The sequence below is a fragment of the Portunus trituberculatus genome, chromosome 9 (assembly GCF_017591435.1).
Source record: "Portunus trituberculatus isolate SZX2019 chromosome 9, ASM1759143v1, whole genome shotgun sequence".
In the NCBI taxonomy this organism is placed as follows: Eukaryota; Metazoa; Arthropoda; class Malacostraca; order Decapoda; family Portunidae; genus Portunus; species Portunus trituberculatus.
In genome coordinates, this window is record NC_059263.1 from 12,721,576 (window position 1) to 12,743,999 (window position 22,424).

At 39.2% G+C, this 22,424-nt stretch overlaps 1 protein-coding gene across 1 annotated transcript in view; it reads left to right on the forward strand.

Annotated features, from left to right (window-relative positions):
- The window catches only part of LOC123501425 (methylmalonyl-CoA mutase, mitochondrial-like), a 123,513-nt gene that overhangs the window by 7,647 nt on the left and 93,442 nt on the right, over positions 1-22,424 (forward strand). The window contains exons 2-6 of the mRNA XM_045250253.1: positions 4,990-5,162; positions 9,811-10,005; positions 10,998-11,181; positions 15,349-15,483; positions 18,021-18,218. Of these exons, the coding sequence (XP_045106188.1) occupies positions 4,990-5,162; positions 9,811-10,005; positions 10,998-11,181; positions 15,349-15,483; positions 18,021-18,218 (885 nt within the window). The remainder of the gene's footprint in view (positions 1-4,989; positions 5,163-9,810; positions 10,006-10,997; positions 11,182-15,348; positions 15,484-18,020; positions 18,219-22,424) is intronic.

Here is a 22,424-nt window from a genome sequence, read left to right on the forward strand (position 1 = left end):
GATGGGAGGAGGAGTGATGTTGCTGGTTAAAAAGATATAAAGGTGGATCAAGTGAAAGAAGGTATGGGAAAGGCAGAAGTGCTAAAGATCAGAGCAGAAACTAATGAAGGAAAAAGAGGCACTACATAGTGGTGTACGTACCACCTAAGACAAATGCATGGTCAGTACAGGAATATGAAGAAATGATAAGTGATACAGGAACATGTCTGGAAGAAATGTTGGGTGGCTGTGAACGAACTATAATGATGGGAGATTTTAATTGTAAAGAGGTGTGTTGGGAGGACTGGTCAATGGAAGGATCAGAGACAACATGGGGAAATACACTATTGACACTGGCAATGGAAAATGTGTTAACTCAGTGGGTCAAAGAAGATACTAGGTTTGGAGGAGAGGGAGCATCGTCAAGACTGGACTTGGTCTTTAGTACAGAGCCAATGGTCATTGAGGAGATGAGGGTGGAGTGCCCTTTAGCAAAGAGTGATCATGCAGTTTTGGAGTTCAAGGTGATAGATGAAGAGAAATCTAGAAGAAATGAAGAATATAAAGTGGGAAGATGGAATTATGCCAAGACAGATTTTGGAAACCTAAAGAAATTCTTTCAAGAGACAAATTGGATGAAATTCAAGAGTGCTAAGGAGCAAATGAAAAGTGGAAGGAATTTATAAAAATATACAAAGAAGGTGAGAAAAATTTGTACCAATAAGACAACATAGAGAAGTTGGAAAGCAGGACTGGTTTAACGATAGATGTGAAAAGGCTAGAACAAGAAAAGAGGATGCATGGAAGAGGTGGAGAAGGAAAAGACGGATTAAGCAGTGGGAAAGTTACAAAAGAGCAAGAAATGAATATGTGTTGATTAGAAGAGAAGAAAGAAAGAAACAAGAAAAGGATATAATTGATAAATGTAAAGACCAACCAAGGCTTTTTACAGACATGTGAACAACAACATCAAAAATAGAGAAAGTATTGAAAGTTTAGAAGTAAATGGAGTATGCAGTGAAGATCCCAGGAAATGGCAGAGGCTATGAATGGATGCTTTCGGAAGGTATTCACAAAGGAGACTGCTTTTGACAAACCACTGGTAATGGAACAGAAAGGGATTATGAAGGAGTTTCAAGTAACTGTGGAGGAGATCAAGAATATGATGGGGAGTTTAGAAGTGAGAAAAGCTGTGGGACCTGATGGGGTATCAGGATGGATTTTAAGAGAATGCAGGAGCAACTGGCAGAAAAAGTTTGTGAAGTAATTGATGCCTCATTAAGGGAAGGTGTAGTGCCCCAAGACTGGAAAAGAGCTAACATTGTCCCAATCTATAAATCAGGTAACAAGAGAGACCCATTGAACTATAGACCAGTGTCACTTACAAGTGTGGTAGCTAAGATGTGTGAGAGGGTGGTGAAGAATAGATGGACAGACTTCTTGGAGAAAAATGACATACTTTGTGAGTGTCAATTTGGTTTTAGAAAAGGGCGTTCATGCACGACAAACCTGATATGTTACTATTCGAGGGTGATAGATGTAATACAGGAAAGAGATGGTTGGGCTGATGGAATATATCTGGATTTAAAAAAGGCCTTTGATAAGGTACCACACCGGAGACTGATCTGGAAACTTGAAATGGTAGGAGGAGTGCATGGCAGTTTACTAAAATGGATGGAAGACTTTTGGTAGGAAGAGAAATGAGAACAATAATTAAGGACAGACCATCAGAATGGGGCTTGGTGGAGAGTGGAGTTCCACAGGGATCAGTGTTGGCACCAGTAATGTTCGCGGTCTACATAAATGACATGGTGGATGGGGTGTCCAGTTATGTGAGCCTATTTGCAGACGATGCAAAATTGTTAAGAAAAGTGAGATGTGACAAAGATTGCGAACTACTCCAGGAAGACTTGGACAGAATATGGAAATGGAGCTGTACATGGCAAATGGAGTTCAACACGACAAAATGCAAGAAAATAGAGTTTGGCAAGAGTGAAAGAAGAATCAGGAGTATGTACAAGATAGGAAATGAAGACATAAAACCAGTCATGAAGAAAAAGACCTTGGGGTGACAATTACCAATGACCTATCGCCAGAGAGACATATAAACAAAATAATTGGAGAAGTATTGAACTTATTGAGGAACATAAGAGTGGCGTTCGTATATTTAGATGAAGAAATGATGAAGAAAATAATTACTGCAATGATAAGACCGAGGCTTGAATATGCAACAATACAGTGGGCTCGAACTTAAAGAAACACATAAGGAAACTAGAGAAAGTACAGAGGGCTGCAACAAAATGGTGCCTGACTTAAGAGATTTGACTTATGAAGACAGACTGAAAAGAATGCAACTTCCGACCCTGGAAAACAGAAGAGAAAGGGAGACCTGATAGCAATATACAGAGTGATGATTGGCATGGAAAAATGGATAGGGAAGATCTGTGTATGTGGAATGAAAGAATGTCGAGAGGGCATGGGAAAAACTAAAATGGCCACTTATAGGAGAGATGTGAAAAATATAGCTTCCCTCATAGAAGGGTGGAAGCATGGAATAGTTTAGACGTGGAAGTGGTCAACGCAAGGAATATTCATGATTTTAAGAAAAAGCTGGACATTAATAGATATGGAGACGGGACAACACGAGCATAGCTCTTTTCCCGTATGTTACAATTAGGTAAATACAATTAGGTAAATACACACACACACACACACACACACAAAACAAATTTTCTAATCTCTCTCTCTCTCTCTCTCTCTCTCTCTCTCTCTCTCTCTCTCTCTCTCTCTCTCTCTCTCTCTCTCTCTCCTCCTTCGTTTCCTCTCCTTCCTCCCTCCCCTCTTCCTCTCGAAAGATAAGCTACATGCGTCCCGCTTGTGTCTAAAATATTAGCAAATGTCACTCTCTCTCTCTCTCTCTCTCTCTCTCTCTCTCTCTCTCTCTCTCTCTCTCTCTCTCTCTCTCTCTCTCTCTCCGAGAGAAGCGTCCACTTTCCTCTTGAGGCGATATAGTAACTAAAAATAGCAGCATAATACACAAAGACGACAAGTATGACAAGCTTGCACGAGTTTCCGCGCACACGGCACTACCACCCGTATATCATACAGGCGGGCTTTTTTAACATCCGGCATGAATGGGTTAAGTGGGGCAGTGCAGGATTTCTTTTCAGTGGTACCTTGAGATACGAGGCACCCGAGATATGAGTGTCTCTGAGATTCGAGCTACAATTTAGTCCATTTGTCACTCTCTCCTGTGTCCTCAGCCACTCGTGTTTTGTAACTTAGTCCCTCTTCTCCAACTTGTTCCTTCTTTTATACTAATTTCATTCTTCCTTATAAAGTTACACCGTCTCTTTTTTCTTTGGTCCATTTTTTGTTTTGAGATATGAGCAAAATTTTGTTAGGTCCTTTTGTTCTGGCATCATCTTTGTGGCTATCTTCTGGGTCCATTCTAATCTTGCATCTTTTTCAAGCTCAGTGGCCTCTACAAATCACCTGAGATATGAGTGTCTTTGAGATTTGAGCTACCATTTGGTCCATTTGTTTTTGAGATACAAGCAAAATTTTGTTAGGTCCTTTAGTTCCGGCATCATCTTTGTGGCTATCTTCTGGGTCCGTTCTAATCTTCTTATATCTTTTTCAAACTTGGTGGCCTCAATACTGCTACATATTCCAGCTTTAGCCGTATCATGCTTGTAATAATTTTTTTCATCATATCTTTGTCCATGTACTGAAATGCCACTCTTGTATTAGTCAATGTTTTATATGCTAATCCAAATATCTTACTTAGGTGTTTTTTGGGATTCAGATTTTCCTGTATAATCACCCTTAGGTCTTTTTTCTCTTTAGTTTTCATTATTTGTTGCTCTTCCATTAGATAGTTTAATAGTGGTCATCTGTTTATCTTTCCCAATTCCGTTCCATGACATTTCTTGGTATTGAATTCTAATTTCCACTTCATACTCCACTTATAGATTTTGTTTACATCTTCCTGCAATTTTTCATCATAAAAAAAAAACAAATTAATATAACTGCTTATCCCATTTTGTATGTCATTTACATATACCTGGAACATAATGGCAGCTAACACTGACCCTTGTGGCATTCCATTTGTTACTTTACCCCAAGATGAATATGTATCTCTGATGGCAGTTCTCATCTCTCTGTCTTTCTACTAATCCCTTATCCAATCTAACAAAGTTCCTCTCAGTCCTCCTATCTAACTTCCAAAGTAGTCTGCTGTGAGGGACTTTCTCAAAAGCCTTTTTTTATGTCTATAGTCTGTTCATCCAAAGAATCCAGGCCGAAACTGCTAGTTCGGTTGGCAGCCCTGCCCACTGCCACTAAACTTTCCCGACACTTAAATTTTCGTCAAGTACATTTATTTTTCTTCAAGCTATAAACTTGTATATCTATTGAGTTAAGTGAAGAAAAATAAATGTACTTGAAGAAAATTTAAGTGTCTGGAAGGTTTAGTGGCGGCGGAGGTGGGCAGGGCTGCCAACCGAACTAGCAGTTTTGGCTGGGATTCTTTGGATGAATGGATTTTAGGTATATTGTGTCCAGCCAGGTTAACCCTTTCAGTATCATGACAAGTTTCCATATTCATTCTGGTTACTATTTAGTGATTTCATACAGCTTCAGAAACTCATGTGAGGGATTGGAATAGTGAAGACTGTGGCCATTAATCTTCTGATCTCCATACACTCTTCTTAATGTCAATAGAATGGTCTAATCATACACAGATCTCAAGGTAGAAATGTGTCCCAGTATTGAAGTGGTTAAACTCTGATTCTGTTAAATGTAAAAGACATAGAAAAAAACTGGTTCATTGATTGAGTGGTAGATGACAAACAAATTTAGTAATGAAGTTCTTAATGCTAAATTAATAATTACATGATAGATAGATGCATTTGTGGAGACATATTAGTAGGTATGATTTGTATCAGGGCTGCTGTGTGTAGACCTAATGACTCCCTGCAGCTTTCTAGATCTTGTGTTTAATTGCAGAGACTTCCGGTGCAAATTCTGGCCCGTATGTGTCATGGAGGGCCGGACTTGGACCCTGAGTGGGCAGAGATGGCAAAAAAACAACTGAAGGGAGGTAATCCAACCAAAATGCTGTGGGAGACACCTGAGGGAATCACCATCAAGCCACTCTACACTGCCCAGGATACCACCAGGTGTGTTTTCTGCTCCTAATTCATCATTTCCTCATTTATTTTGTCACCTCATAAATGTATGTGGCATGACCTACTCCATTTATTGCATTTGAATACATGTTAGTAAATTGGTCCATAATCTGGAACACATCTGCCCTCCACATCCAATACTTTTGAAAGGACCTTAATAGAAGTGATGTGGATCTTTATGTATTTACCTAGTTGTATGTATCTAATTGTAGTTTTACAGGGCCTGGGCTTTATGCTCGTGTGGCCCCGTTTCCATATCTACACTTATCCAATCTTACTTTAAAACTATGCACACTCGTTGCAGACACTACTTCTTCATACAAACTGTTTCATATCTCAACACATCTTTGTGGGAAACTATACTTTTTAATATCTCTTACACATCTTCCCTTCCTCAGCTTCTTACTATTTGATCTTGTGCTTTGACTGGCATATTCTTCTCTCAGGATCAGATACTCATTGTCAACTTGGTCCATTCTGTTTATCAATTTATAAACTTGTATGAGATCCCCTCTCTCCCTTCTCTATACTCCAATGTTGGAAGATCCATACCCTTTAGTCTCTCCTTGTATGTCAACCCTTCAAGTTCTGGGATCATTCTTGTAGCCATTTTTTGTAGTCTCTCCAGCTTCCTTATGTGTTTCTTTTTGTAAGTGGTCCACACTACTCCTGCATATTCCAATCTGGGTCTTATTATAGTACTTATCAGTTTCTTCATCATTTCTTTGTCCATGTAGTGAAATGCTATTCCAGTATTCCTTAGCAAATTGTATATCTCTCTGAAAATTCTATCAATATGGCTTACTGGTTGATTATTTTTTTCCATCGTCACTCCCAAATCCTTTTATTTTTTTACTTTCTCCAGTTCTACTCCATCTCCCATCTTATAGATTCCCACGGGTCGTCTTTCACTCTTTCCCATTTCCATGACATGGCTTTTGTCCACATTGAATTCCATCTCCCACTTTTTACTCCATTCCCAGATCTTGCAGTATTTCACAATCCTCTTTTTGCTTTATAACTCTGCACAGTTTCGCATTGTCCGCAAACAGATTTATGTAGCTGTTCACTCCTTCTGGCATGTCATTTATATAAATGAGAAAGAGTATTGGCGCCAATACTGACCCATGTGGCACTCCGCTTTCTACTGCGCTCCACTTGGACTTCATATTTTTGACTACCGTCCTTATTTCTACCCGTCAAATAATTTTCCATCCATCTCAGTGTGTTTCCTTTTAAATCACCCTTCTTCTCTAATTTCCACAGTAACCTTGCATGTTGCACTTTATCAAATGCCTTTTTTAAATCCAAGTAAATACAATCAACCCATCCCTTTCTCTCTTGTACCCTATCAACTATTCTAGAGTAGAAACTCAGTAAATTTGTTACATACGACCGACCTTATCTAAAGCCAAATTGGCTATTTGATAGTAATTTGTTGTCTTCAAGGAACTCGATCCATTGTTCCTTTGTTACTCTTTCACACATCTTACATATTACACTAGTTAGTGATACTGGTCTGTAGTTTAGAGATTCTTCCTTCCTTCCACTCTTATGTATGAGAACCAATTCAGCTCTTTTCCATTTCACTGGTACTGTTCCATTTTCTATTGAGCATTTTATGATGTATATAAGACTTGCCAGTTCTTCCCTACATTCTTTCAGTATTCTGTCTGAGACTTCATCTGGTCCCATTACCTTCTCTTCATCCAGTTCCCTCACTAATTCTTTTATTTTAAGCTTGGTTACTTTAATCTCTTCCATATAGATGGTCTCTCTATTACCCTGTGGTCTTTTAAATTTGGTTTCTTTAGTAAAGACCTCCTGGAACTTATTATTTAACAGTTCTGCCATACTTTTTGGGTCTTCCACCATCCCATTTTCTCCTTTTAACCTTTGTATCATTGAGTATCTTTGAGAGTCAACACCTACAACAGGGATTTTTTTGAGGATTCTTCAAGACAACATAGTTTTTTTTTATTTAGCTTTTTTTTTATTGCATATGTTACTTATACATGACTTTTTTGTGTGCCCTGAAGCATAAGATGTAATCTTGTTGTAAATGAGTGGATACCAAACTGAGTGTAAGAATGCCTATAAGTATTAAAGAAACACACTTCCTTCTAGGACAAAAAAACTATTTTGCAGAATAGTTACTTGGCACACCTGCCATGAGTAGCTTGAGAGTTATTGCATTCTGATTTTGATTGTGATTTGTAATGTGCATGGCACCACATTTAGTGCATAACATGCATATTTTTGGTTGCCTGGTGGCCACAATGAGGGAAGGGAAGTGAATCAAGTGTGTCTGCCTGGTGGCCACAGTGAGGGAAGGGAAGTGAATCAAGTGTGTCTGTTAATGTTGAGGCCTTGTTGTGATAAATGACTTTACATTTGTTTAGAGAATGTGTTTATTATACTGTTATTTAAAATACAATGAGGAAGTCTGTTCCCATCCTTTATGGTGCATGGAAAGTATGAGTGCTTGTATGCATATATTTAGGGCACCATGCACTGCATACATTCTGGACCACTCATGGGTAAGTTGAATTGGATGGTGTTCTTATGGTTTCAGAGAAAATTGATTCCTTTTTGTTTTGAAGACAAATGCCTGATAGCACCACCTACATCCACCTCTCCTCCATTTTTTTACCCCAAACTGCACCCAAATCTTGCTATTTTGGAGATAGGACAGCTTTATGGCCCTATTCACCACTGTCTAGGTCTGCTTCACAATGGCTGTTGTTGGATTTATTCCTCTGGGAGCTCCTTGCAACCAACCCCTCTCAACGATTCCCTCCGTGTGTGTGTGTGTATTTACCTAATTGTATTTACCTAATTGTAACATACGGGAAAAGAGCTATGCTCGTGTTGTCCCGTCTCCATATCTATTAATGTCCAGCTTTTTCTTAAAATCATGAATATTCCTTGCGTTGACCACTTCCACGTCTAAACTATTCCATGCTTCCACCCTTCTATGAGGGAAGCTATATTTTTTCACATCTCTCCTATAAGTGGCCATTTTAGTTTTTTCCCATGCCCTCTCGACATTCTTCCATTCCACATACACAGATCTTCCCTATCCATTTTTTCCATGCCAATCATCACTCTGTATATTGCTATCAGGTCTCCCCTTTCTCTTCTGTTTTCCAGGGTTGGAAGTTGCATTCTTTTCAGTCTGTCTTCATAAGTCAAATCTCTTAAGTCAGGCACCATTTTCGTTGCAGCCCTCTGTACTTTCTCTAGTTTCCTTATGTGTTTCTTTAAGTTCGAGCCCACTGTATTGTTGCATATTCAAGCCTCGGTCTTATCATTGCAGTAATTATTTTCTTCATCATTTCTTCATCTAGATATACGAACGCCACTCTTATGTTCCTCAATAAGTTCAATACTTCTCCAATTATTTTGTTTATATGTCTCTCTGGCGATAGGTCATTGGTAATTGTCACCCCAAGGTCTTTTTCTTCATGACTGGTTTTATGTCTTCATTTCCTATCTTGTACATACTCCTGATTCTTCTTTCACTCTTGCCAAACTCTATTTTCTTGCATTTTGTCGTGTTGAACTCCATTTGCCATGTACAGCTCCATTTCCATATTCTGTCCAAGTCTTCCTGGAGTAGTTCGCAATCTTTGTCACATCTCACTTTTCGTAACAATTTTGCATCGTCTGCAAATAGGCTCACATAACTGGACACCCCATCCACCATGTCATTTATGTAGACTGCGAACATTACTGGTGCCAACACTGATCCCTGTGGAACTCCACTCTCCACCAATCCCCATTCTGATGGTCTGTCCTTAATTATTGTTCTCATTTCTCTTCCTACCAAAAAGTCTTCGTGTGTGTGTGTGTGTGTGTTCTTGCATACATGCACAGCAATTTTCATTCCCTCCCTCCTATTCTCACAACTCCTGCCACAAACATGAATTTCTGCTTCATCTATTGATCTTCAAAATACAGATACCTCATATTACTACCACTCTAGTAGAATGTATTTTGCACCATAATGGTAATATCAACTTGTCAGTGCCTCAGCCAGCCATTAAGCCACCCGGCAAGGCTGGCTGCTCCAGCCATCCCCTCATCTCCCCTGTACCCTGCCACTCACCAATAACTCTCACACTATCTTAGGATACATAATTATTATAGTCAGTATCATTATTATTATTGTTATTATTATTATCAATGATAATGGTGTAGTTTTAATTACAGCCTAATCCAAAACTAGTACCTTTGTTACCACATCATGATTTATCTTTTATTTCATCAAATAAAATGGCCACTGTTTTCATGATATTGTGGGATTTCTTGCTCCACTTTCATGACTTCCATGGGTTTTAAGGGGCACATATGAAGGTCATAGAACACATTAGTATTTTTTGTATTAATTTTTAAGTTTGCTATATGATAGTTTGCTTTACAATTGGATTTTCAATAACCAATGATGATCATATATCAAGAAACACCCGTATAGTACTATAGCACTAGCATAGGGAAGTTACACACCATAGGCGGGTTCTGAATTGTGCCAAAAAATCAGCTTATAATGTGGCATAGGAACAGAACTGTGTGGTAGCTTCAGGATTCCCTTGTAACTTAAACAAATTGCTATACTCTGACACTTTCATTTGTATAGAGAGAGCAATGAGCTACCTGGCAAGTTTCCCTACACAAGAGGGCCGTACCCTACCATGTATGCCAACCGGCCTTGGACGATCCGGCAGTATGCAGGCTTCAGCACAGTGGAGGAAAGCAACAAGTTTTACCGACAGAATATCAAGGCAGGGCAGCAAGGTCTGTCTGTGGCCTTTGACCTTGCCACACACAGAGGGTAAGCACACCTTGTCATTATAATTGTGATCACCATTCCAGTTATACATATACTGTATTTGATGGCTCATAAGACCCATGGGCTCATAAGACGCACCAAATTTTGGCAAACATTGAAAAAAAAAAAAAAAAAAAAGGTAAAAAGCAGATTTAAGCTCTGAATATGAATTGAAGGATTTCACCTGACATTTGGAGACTCACATGCATTTAGATCACTATTAGATCCCATTGAAAAACTTTAATATTTGCTAGTAGCCTATGTACCAATCTTGTTGTGAGATGTAAACATGTACCTGGCATTTGGCATTAGCAGTGACTGTGAGAGACTATAGGCCTAATAATCATATATTTTTTTTTTTTTTTTCCGCATGTATGCAAGGTAAAAATGTTAAAAGATAGATGCAATTTTAACTGCATGAAAGTGTGTCTTACTTCAAGGAGTAACACATCGCACTGTAAAGAATGCAGTCAGTCTTGCCCATGTCAAGATCAAGATCACTGATTGCATGTTTTGTTTTGGTTCATGCAGTGTATGTCAAACTCTTCCTGACTGGTGTCATTCTATGTGAATTGCTATTATGTATGACCTATTATACATAGTTATCTTTAGAGAAAGAGTTATTTTGTTCTTGTTGTTGTTGCTGGTTTGTTGGGGCTGTGCAGGCTGTGCATCACAACCTCTGGTGCCTCAAAGGCACAGTATGTGGTGGTTATAGTTTCAAGTTGAATGTGGTGGAGCTGAGTTGACTTTTGTAAGTAGGTCCTGGTGAGGTTGGGATTGGTGGAGTCACCCAGAAGATGAGTCAGTGTTAGCCTGTGTGGTTGGAGAGTGGTTATTGATTGGAAGAGGGTGTGAATTGGTGACAGGGACAAAGCAGCAGCAGGTATTCTGGGGTGTCAGGTTGTGTAGGGCACCAGGGGTAGTGGGGAGAGTCAGTCATGCCCACACTACCACCCAACACCTGCATTGACCTCTTGTCTACACACTCACAGGTATGACTCTGACAACCCCCGTGTTCATGGAGACGTGGGGATGGCAGGTGTGGCTATCGACTCAGTGGAGGACATGAAGACGCTTTTCAGTGGCATTCCTCTAGATAAGATGTCAGTGTCCATGACCATGAATGGGGCTGTTATTCCCACCATGGCCATGTTCATTGTGGCTGCTGAGGAACAGGTGGGTGGTTCATGGTGGTGGTCCGTTACTAAGCTCCTGCTAGTGTTAGTAGGGGTACTGGTGGCAGTGCTCGGTTGTTAGTGTGGTGCTGCCAAGTAAGTGTGTTACTAGTTACTAGGACTCCTGGTTAAGGTACTTGAGGGAGTGCTGGTGGGGAGCATATGGGACTAGTGGATCTGTTACTGGTGCTAGTGGTACCAGTGGCAGAGATGGATGCAACTTTACTTTTTTGACTTTGTAACCTTTCCATTGGTTCTGGTGTAATTGAAACTTTGCAACTATTTTCTGGCTTTGTGACTGTGACTTTTTTTTCTGGTGTGACTCTGATAAAGTACAAAGTAAACTTTAGTGCAATAACAGAATAATTGTTTCTAAGCAACCTCACTCCAAGCCACTATTATTCTTTTGCATTTTCCCCATAGTGTCTGATATAAGAAAAATGCTCTGAAAAGAAGTAATGAAGGAGAAAATGAGAAACAGCACGTGTGAGGGGTGGCAGTGCATGTGCATTGTCCATCTCTAGAAAATCAGCGCAGAGTCTCTTGCCTGTCTTGTGGATGCAGAAATTATCATACTGTACCATAAGTACATTAATTGTGGAAAGAAACTGGAAAAAAATAAGCAAAGAAAGGTGACAATACAGTGGCACCGTGAGATATGAGCTACTTGAGAAACGAGTTTTTTGCGATACGAACTATGATTTGGGCCATTTTTTGTTTTGAGATGCAGTGGTACCTCGAGATACAATCGCCCCAACATACAATTTTTTTGATATACGACAAAAAATTTCATATAATTTACGCCTTGAAATACGATGACATTTTAAAGATACGAATAACCATCGGTAGGTGGCGCTCCTTGGCAGTGTGTATTTTTTTAAAGTTTTGTGAACTCAAGATCATGGGTCCCATAAGTAAACGTTTGGTGAGAAACACAAAATAGCCTGTATTTACATACTGATTACACTTAGAAATTCAATAAACAAGTGAGTACAAATGGTTTTCTGCCCACAAGCAACTCTTCCTCTTTGCAATGCAAAAAACCAGAAGTCTCTAGATGTCATGGTTACCAAAATATCACAGGTTGAATGAGGAATATCATCGGTTTACGTGGCCTTGCGTCCGATCAGGTTCAGTGGCCTTGGCTAGGGCGAGAGAAAACGGGCCCCTTGTATCCTCTCTCTCTCTCTCTCTCTCTCTCTCTCTCTCTCTCTCTCTCTCTCTCTCTCTCTCTCTCCTGTTCTGATACCACTCTCATTCAAAAGTTGTCTCCCCATAACATGGCGAGAGACCCGAGGTATAGAAGTAAGGCACGTGGGAGAGGTGACAGAATCAGACACAGTGAAATCACTGTCGCTGCTACCATCCATCATTGGTGACACAGTGACGTAGAGCATATGTTTATTCCTGATGAGTGTTGCCAACTCTTAAGCAAAGAAAACGGGAAGAAAATGGTCAAAATATAGCTGTAAAAGCCTAAACATTTATTGATGTGCCCAGTCTTGCGTGATGAACGTTTATCGATGTGTCCTAAGTTTTGCAGGTTAAGTTGTTATTTTGGGCAATATAGTTGATTTATATCATGCATACAATAAACATTGTATTTATTTTATATTAAATCTATATTTGGTTGGTATTTAAAGCATGTTATTTTTTTTTGTGGGGGTAAATTCTTATCACAAGAACGAATGAATTTTATTCTGTTAATTTCTATGGGAAAAATTGATTTGATATACGTTTTTTTTTATATACAACGATCGTCACAACGAATTAAAATCATACGTTGAGTTACCACTGTGCAAGCAAAATTTTGAGATACAAGTCATACTTGGGGATGTTACCGCAGGTTGGTGGCTCGGCGCATCGGTCTAGTCTCAGTAGAGCTAGTATGATCATGTTTCCCGTGGATCTTGTGCACTGTGATTCTTCTTTCTTCATTTTTACACTAAGTGTAGTTTTAATCTACGGTAAATGTTTATGCGTGAATGGTGTCTGCATCTCTCCCTCCCTTCCTCCCTCCCTTCCTTCCTTCCTTCCTTCCTCCCTCTTTCTCCTCCGCCATTCACCACCATTAGCTGAAAACGTATGTCTCCAAGGTAAGAACACTAAATAAACTTGCTTTTGTTTTATGTTTTTTTGCATTGATGAAATATGTATGTGTACGTAACTCAAAAGGCTAAACAAATTTCTTCCATCTCTGCCTACCTACTCTTTCAATGCGTATTACCAAGATGTAAACAAACCTGCAGAGGCAGCTGTGTGGCTTCTATCCTCTCTCTCTCTCTCTCTCTCTCTCTCTCTCTCTCTCTCTCTCTCTCTCTCTCTCTCTCTCTCTCTCTCTCTCTCTCTCTCTCTCTCTCTCTCTCTCTCTCTCTCTCCTACTTAAAACTTCATACTTCATTTATTCAGTGAATAATGTTTACAGGGTCGTCACCGAACTCTTTTGTGATTATTAGAGCAGCCAGTCTTTTGTGGGTGGCTATATTTGTACACTCCAGGTGATCAACTGACACAAGTGAGGGTGGGGATGTGGTAGGGCAACATCACTTGGAATGCACTCTCTGAGATAAATATACTTTATAAGAGTAGTTTATCTATTAATGTTTTTTTTATGTTTTATTATGTTTCTATACAATAATTGTTATAAATATCTCTTTCTACTTAAAACACACAAAATAAAAAATTGGATGTTCTTTTTGGGGAGGCTGGAATGGATTAATGGCATTTCAGTGCATTTCAGTGGGAAAAGTTGTTTTGAGATGCAAGTTTTTTGAGATGAGCTCCATCACTGAATGAATTTAACTTGTATCTTGAGGTGCCACTGTACATGTTTAAATCCCCAGTGCATAGGATGCGCTTAAGTATTGAAAGCCACCAAGGTGTTCTTGCACCAGGCAACATGGCACAACACCTCTCTCGAGGGCTAACAAACAGATGTTGGTTGAGATTTAAGGAAAACTATATCTTCCAACAAAAAGATAGTTTTCCCTCTAAAGTAAACAGTCAAGATTTTCCTAGCTTATAGAATGGTCTAATGAATTTAAAGCAAGATAAAACCATGTGAGTTTAATATATTAATTTGATGGAGCAGAAGGGACTGAAAATAAACTTGAAGAAGACAAAACTAATGGTGAATTAATGGTGATCGGAAATGAAGCTATAGAAAGAATTTAGTTTGGAGATGCTATGTGGATGTTGTGAAAGAGGAGTGGGAGCAAACTCAGTGTTGTGTACTGTGTTACAAATGGTGACACTAATTATGCTCAGGTGTGAGGAATCTCAGAGGGGTGCAGAACCTTTTATGTCCAAGATGTGTGCAGGAGGAGGAGGGTGATGTAATGGTAGTGGTGGTGATGACAAGGGTGTCAGGTTGGAGGTGAAAGGAGATATGCTGGAGCAGGTACAACAGCTCTACTACTTAAGAGATATGTTAGACTGAAGTGGGTGCAGAGAGAGAGCAGTAAGGGTGAGAGTAGCAGCTGCATGGGGAAGATGGCGAGAAATTGCCAGTTTATTGGTAAATTGCAGTATAAAACTGAGGATCGGGGGAAGGGTATATGTGTCAGATCTGCTCTTCTGTACAGAGCAGAAACATGGGCACTGACATACAGACTGATAGATTTTTTATGTAGCTGTGACCACAGGATGCTGAGATACATGGCAGGAGTAAAGTGGCAAGATGGGAGGTCCAGCAGTGAGGTAGAGGTGATGTGTGGAGTTAAAGACCTCTCTGTTGAGCTGAGGAAGAGAAGACTGAGATGGTAGAGACACATGGGAAGGGTGGCTGTTGAGTGAGTTGGAGGTGAGGTTGGAAGCCGACAGCCGGTGGGAATGCCAAAGTAAAGATAGAGGGAGTGTGTGGCGGGTGATATGAATTTGTTAGGAATAGGAATTAATGATTTAGAACCAACTGTTACTCGTGATGTTTGATTTTAAGCATATTAAAGGTAGAAGGCTGTTAGATTTTAATTGCTTCTTAGGTGGGTTTGTTTTATACAGAGAATGTCACAGTGTCTTAGTATCCTGTGCTTTTATATTCTGAAAGGATATTATATAGAAACTAAAAAAGATATTAGAATTGAGAGAGAGAGAGAGAGAGAGAGAGAGAGAGAGAGAGAGAGAGAGAGAGAGAGAGAGACAAAGTGGTACTTACTCCTTGTTTTGACAGGGTGTGAGCCAAGAGCAACTCTCGGGTACCATCCAGAATGACATCCTGAAGGAGTTCATGGTTCGCAACACCTACATTTACCCTCCTGAGCCCTCCATGAGGATTATTGGTGATATTTTTGGCTATACAGCTGAGGTAAGTTATATTGGATCTATTAATAGTTCAGGGATTGTATTCCAAAACACTTGTGGCTTTACCTCCATTGCTATTACAAGGCTTAGGTTGAAGTGACAAATGTTTTTAGGAGTGTTCCTGTGATCTTAGTGACAGGGGGATCTCTGTGCTTGCACCTTGCCTAATAAAAAAAATTCAACTCTGTCAGTTAACATCTGCCTTTCCTTTTGTTGGAGGTTTGCCGACATTCGGACTGTTCCTGAAAAGAGTGACTGTTCTGATCCCTCAAACTGCCTTCCTATTGTTGTAGTGTCCTGCATATCTGATTTCTTTTTTAATCTATCTACAGGAAGATTCTGAAACATCTATCACTTCACCATCTATTTTTCTTCAAAGCCACTCTACTGATGTTCTGGCTTTCTTTATTAATCTTTGTTGTCTTAGAAATTTTGATGAAAATTTTACTGTTGCCTTAGACACATCAGAAGATTTTGGTAGAGTGTGGCATAAAGCTTCAATTTATAAACTATCCTCCTATGGCTTTTGTCCTTCTCTTTATAACTTCACCTCAAGTTTCCTTGCCAATTGTTCTCCTGTATCTATTAGCAGTGGTGTTCACCCGCTTTCTTCCTATTATTCATCAATGATCCTTACAACTAATTGTTTTTTGTCCTATCTGCTGCTACACATTGATGATACCATCCTACATTTTTCCAAAAGTTTTCTTTGGTAATAAACCTTTCAGGAACCAAACTATTCATGCAGGGAAGCCACAGAATGCTTGACTCCTGATCTCTCTAAAATTTGTGATTGGGGCAGAGAAAACTTAGTATTGTTCAATGTCTTAAAAACTCAATTCTCCCAGGAAACTAACTGCTGACCATACAAGGCAAATAATTAGTGCAAAAACCTGCTGCCATAATGATGAGGGTGTTGATGTGTTGATGTGTTTTGTTAGGAATATGAACTTTGTGTTACTCCTTACCTCTAGATGGCATTGAGTCAGAATGGCAATCAACTAATGTTTATGAAAATGTCACAGCCTCACAAGTTAGATGTCTTCAATTTTTTCCAATATTTAGTTTTCAGAGTGATAATACTGATAATGATAATAATAGCAGCAATAATGTAGTGATGCAGACAGCTAGGCTAGGTAAAAGAACTGGAAAAATGTGCATCCTTTATGCCCTCAAATACAGTAACTTATTGTGGACGATGAGGAGTTAAGGTGGATGGGTAGATTAAGGAAATATGTGAGGAACTATTTCTCAGTAAAGGTTTGTAGAGAAACTCAACCTGGAAGTTTTTGAATGACTGGTGCACAATAGCAGTAATTTAATGTGCGATATAGAAATATGTGCAGCTTTTTGAGTATGCCCGGTAGCAGTGAAATGTGATAGCGAAAGGTGCAAGAGGAGATGGCCAAGAGTATGGTACCACAACATGCAGCCATGTCATGTGATGCTGGCTGTGTCAGCATCGTCAGCTTTACCCTGCACAGTAGCTTTAAAATGTCTGTGATGGAACTTTTTTTTTTTTTTGTCCTCTCTCTTTTCTTTGTTCACACACATACTTACTATGGTATGAAATATCATTCGTTTGTTTTGAATGTTCATGAAATTATGATAAAACACCAAACTTGGTAAATATTTGTTTGATTTACCAATCATTCAGCAATTGTAATATAGATAAAAATTGCACTAGTATGTTTTTTCTCTGTAAATGGTGTCATCTGTCATATTCCTCATGCTGCTTAGCCTTAGTGAGCCATGTAAGTGGGGAAAGCTCAAAGATAACAGAAAGTAAACATGAGGGCCCACTTAGTCATTAGTCCCTTTGCATGTCCATGCTCACCACGTTAGTGCCTACTGTATTGTTCTATCCTCTTCTACACAAAAGTCAAACAAACACTCTTAGAAATGACCTACAAGCAGATGACAAGAAAAAACCTTTGAACATCGAGAAGGCTTATGTAGCAGGATGGAGATAGATTGTTGGCATCTTCCAATACTCTCATCTTTGAGTAATTGATGTTTATATATATATATATATATATATATATATATATATATATATATATATATATATATATATATATATATATATATATATATATATATATATATATATATATATATATATATATATATATATATATATATATATGAATATATGAATAATTGGATCAGATCCCTTATCAATCTCCAGTAAACTAACAAGGTATTTGCAATCATGTATGAAAGTTATATGTAAATCAGATAGATACAAATGGCAGGATAGACATGAAATGGCCAAAAATCTTAAAGCCCTGATAACTTGAAAAGTGTTTTTTGCACACACACAAACAAAAAATCACAAAATTGGTACAATAACTGAATGACTACTGCAAGATCTCATTAAAAACTACAACTTTGGAGCAATCTTGTGTATTTAGAAATTTTTCAGAAAATGGCAAAGAAAACAGAGCGCAGCATATAGAAAACTATAGGTGATTGGATTTTCAAAGACAATACAAAAGAATGAAAAAATGTTGCTAAGCATTATTTCTCTTTCAACAGCATATGCCAAAATTCAACAGTATAAGCATCAGTGGCTACCATCTTCAAGAGGCTGGAGCAAATGCTGTGCTGGAAATGGCCTTTACCCTTGGTGACGGTCTGGAGTATTGCCGCACGGGACTCAAGGCTGGCCTGGACATAGACCGTTTTGCCCCACGTCTTTCCTTTTTCTGGGGTGTTGGCATGAACTTTTATATGGTAAGTGTTGAAAGGAGGTTTGTATACAAAGACAGATCCCCCAATCATTCAAGTTTCAAGAAATGATTGTGATGGTGGTCTCATATATATATATATATATATATATATATATATATATATATATATATATATATATATATATATATATATATATATATATATATATATATATATATATATATATATATATATATATATATATATGTAAATATATATATATATTTATCTAGTTGTAGTTTTACAGGGCCTGGGCTGTACGCTCGTGTGGCCCCATCTCCATATCTCCACTTATCCAGTTTTTCTTTAAAACTATGCACACTTTTGCTGACACCACTTCTTCACTCAAACTGTTCCACGTCTCAACACATCTCTGCGGGAAACTATATTTTTTAACATCTCTGAAACATCTTCCCTTCCTCAGCTTTTTACTATGTGATCTTGTTGTTTGAATGTCATATTCTCTCAGGATCAGTTTCTCATTATCCACTTGGTCCATTCCGTTGATCAATTTATAAACCTGTGTATGTGTGTGTGTGTGTGTGTGTATATATATATATATATATATATATATATATATATATATATATATATATATATATATATATATATATATATATATATATATATATATATATACAGGTAACTCGATTTGCGCGATAGATGCGTTCCAAGAGGCATCGTATTTATCAAAATTCGTGTACAGCAAACATGTAATTCTCATAAGAAGCAATCGATAATAGGTGGGATGTGGTCCAAAAAAATTTGTACAAAATACTCTATTTATTTGGCTAAATTAACATGTTTTTATTATTTACCATTCTAAATACTAGAAGTGTATTTAAAGTAAAGGGAAAAGCAAGTAATAATAAGAGAAAGCAAAAAAATAATGAGAAAACAACAAAACAAAGAATACGTAAACAAAGCACTCACTGCGTATCTGCCTTCACCACTCACACCACAGTCAGTCACCATCTTCCTCTGACCTTTTTCACTTTATCAAAAATCCACTCATCAAAAATAACCTCACACGCAGAAGAAGATGAAGGATGTTTTGGGGCCATCTTGGTGAATTATAGGCAGATTGAAGAGATTCCGTCTGTACTCAGTGCTGGCAGACTGCACATGAGTCACGTTCACAAAACAACATTTCTTTTAGCTTTTTACAAACCTTGCCCCCAAGAAAGGATTGTTTTGTAATGCATAAAGTGAAATCTTACATGGAATACCCAAAAATAAAGCAGAGATAACATCGGCCACAGATGAGGCGGAGACTCGCGGCAACTCGGCTGCTTCTTCTTCTTCTTGTGACCCTTTTAGCTTGCATGTTGCTTTCACCACGATATCTACGTTTCCACTCCTCAATTGTCTGCTATAATGGATATCATATCTTGGTATTCATATACGCTCATGCCATGAGGATAACCTCGACTCTGTGGCACTGAGTGATAGTGAATTGCTAATGAAATACCGCGGTATTTCATTAGTAAATGCTATTTTATGAAGGTTGGTATGTGAGCAGGAGGCTGCTATGGAGGTTGTACCAACATAGACAACAACCTGCTTCTTGGATCTGGCCCCGGGGCTCCCACCTATCGGCCAGCTGCGGAACTCTCTGGCATGCAGTTTGAAATTGCATCTGGCGCTCAGTTTGAAAATGTGGTTGGGCCAAATAGCGTATAAACAAACCGATCGCGCAAATTAAATTAATTATAATATTTTTTCATTTGCATTATAACAAAAACGCGTAAATCAAACACATGTAAATCGAGAGTTACCTGTATACAGTAAGTCCTCATTACATGGTACATATGCGTTCCTGAAAACCTTACAGCAAATCGAATTTACCATATACTGAACCCATTACAACGTGCAATAATAGGGAATGCGTTCCAGCATGTCAAATGAAAATACATGAAAATAATCATAAAAAAAAAAAAAATGTAAAGTACTACACAAAAGAAATAAACAGAAAATGTGAGTTTTGATGTCCAGGCCACGCACAGGTTCTTCTTCCTCGTCTCCCTCTTTTTCTGCCTCCTGTGATGCCTTGTCTAGCTCTATAAGTTCATTGAGAGAGGTTCAGCATGGCTTTCCAAAAGATCTTGAACATCATCATCATCAACTTAATTGAAACCAGCCCTGTGGCGCAGATTCACTATGTCATTTCTGATCGCACTGATGTCGTCTTCAGCGAAACCTGGGAAGTCATGCGTGCATTCTGGCCATACTTTATTCCACGCCAAGTTCATGGTAGTCGTCTTCACTTCGTCCCAAGATGACTTGATGTTATCTAAGGCGTGCTTGATGTTATATGACTTCCACCATTCTCTGATAGTGTGCTTGCCAGGTCCATCTGTGCATGGTTCACCGATGGTAGTAGGCTTTGAATGTTTGCCATAATTATTATGAATATATTTGTGCTTACAATAGACCCTTTAATATTCCATTTATTCATCTAATTAGTAATGCATGTAAGTAATATGTAATGCAGTTAAAAATAGGGGGGGAGGGAAAGAGATAACAAGCTCCAAGGGTGGTCAAGTTAAAGTCAGTACTGTGAGTGGCGGGGAGGTGTGACATGGATGACATCATCACCCCTGCTTCCCCGTGCTGGGTCCTTTCGGATGACATGAGTGGATACAGTATCTGTGAATTTTTCTTACCATATATCGAATCGAGGGTAGTAATTTCCAAATACCGTAACTGTGAATTTACCGGATAAAGAACTACCGTATAACGAGGACTTACTGTATATATGTATTGTTACGGTCACGGCTACGGTTAAATGCCACAGCTCACTAGGGTGTTATCCTGGCGAGGTCGCCAACTCTCTGTTACGTACGCTACTCTAGCTGTGACTATCTGCTGCTGCTCACTGAGGAGTATGTTATCCTGGCAAAATTGCCAGTTTGTTACTGTACAATTAGTGGGGAATATAACACTCCACAGGGCCCCCACTACTATAAATCACAGCAGGCGTAACCCTCAGGTTCTTTAAAGGTCGCCAACAGTGTATAACTTCTCCCACTGTAAGGGAATCTCCTTAGCCACTCCGTCTCCTCCAGTACCTAACCAAGTAGAATTTATAAATGGTAAATGCTATGTGTAACAGGGCGAGGCCTTAATACCCCCTTGAGAAACCGCCCACCAGGACAATTCCACCCACTTCTCTATTAGGTATTAATGCCTCTCCACACGCCTTGTCCACAGACTGTGATAAATCACAGACTGGGACAACACGCGCAGTATATTACTATACTATCTATTACTACGATAAGTGCTTCCTAAACACCTGTCAGACTGACTCCCCTAGGCTACAACTACTACAACATATGATGTGTACGCCACATCCGGTGGTATACACACAAGCCCAGACACCACCTACGGTGACAACAGCCAGACAGAGTCCAGATACTCGTCACAGACAAGTCTGACGGACGAGAACTACGCACGACTACTACAGCACGAAGCTTCTCAGCTTTTCACTAGTGTCCATGGCTACAACCACTACAATACAGTATACTACTGGGGCTATACATAAGATGATGGGGGCACACAGCCGCCCACCAAACCCCATTGGTGACTACAGCCACCACCAACAACAACAAGATGAGACAGAAACGTGTCTCTCCTCCGCGCCGCCACCACGAGTGGACAAACGCAACACCCGAGAAGTGTAGCCAAACCAACTACGCTTCTCCTAGAACAACAAGCTGCTGTTCTACAGCCACGGTCTACCCAGTAGCAAGTCAGCTACTCAACAGGAGGGCACAACTCCCAGACCAATGACTACTTGAGTACCTCGAAAAGCCCAGCCAACACGCGTCTCTCAACCCTGTGCCAGACCGACGAGAGTGCGTGTCTATCTCCGCTGAAGGCTAACTTGGTACTGACTCCCGCTTGCAACGAGAAGCGAGAAGAGGGAAGTGGGTTGTCTGCTCAGCAGAACAGCCCGAGGGGCCCGCACTGGCTGGCGTCACACATACGCACACATTGAAATAATAAATTAAAGGAGATTAAGACGGTGCCCCTCACAGTATATATATATATATATATATATATATATATATATATATATATATATATATATATATACATATATATGTATACATATACATACATACATACATACAGTAAAAGCTCAATTAGTCGGACCCCAAATACTCGGATTTCGTACATACCTGGACAAATTTGGCCCAAAAAATT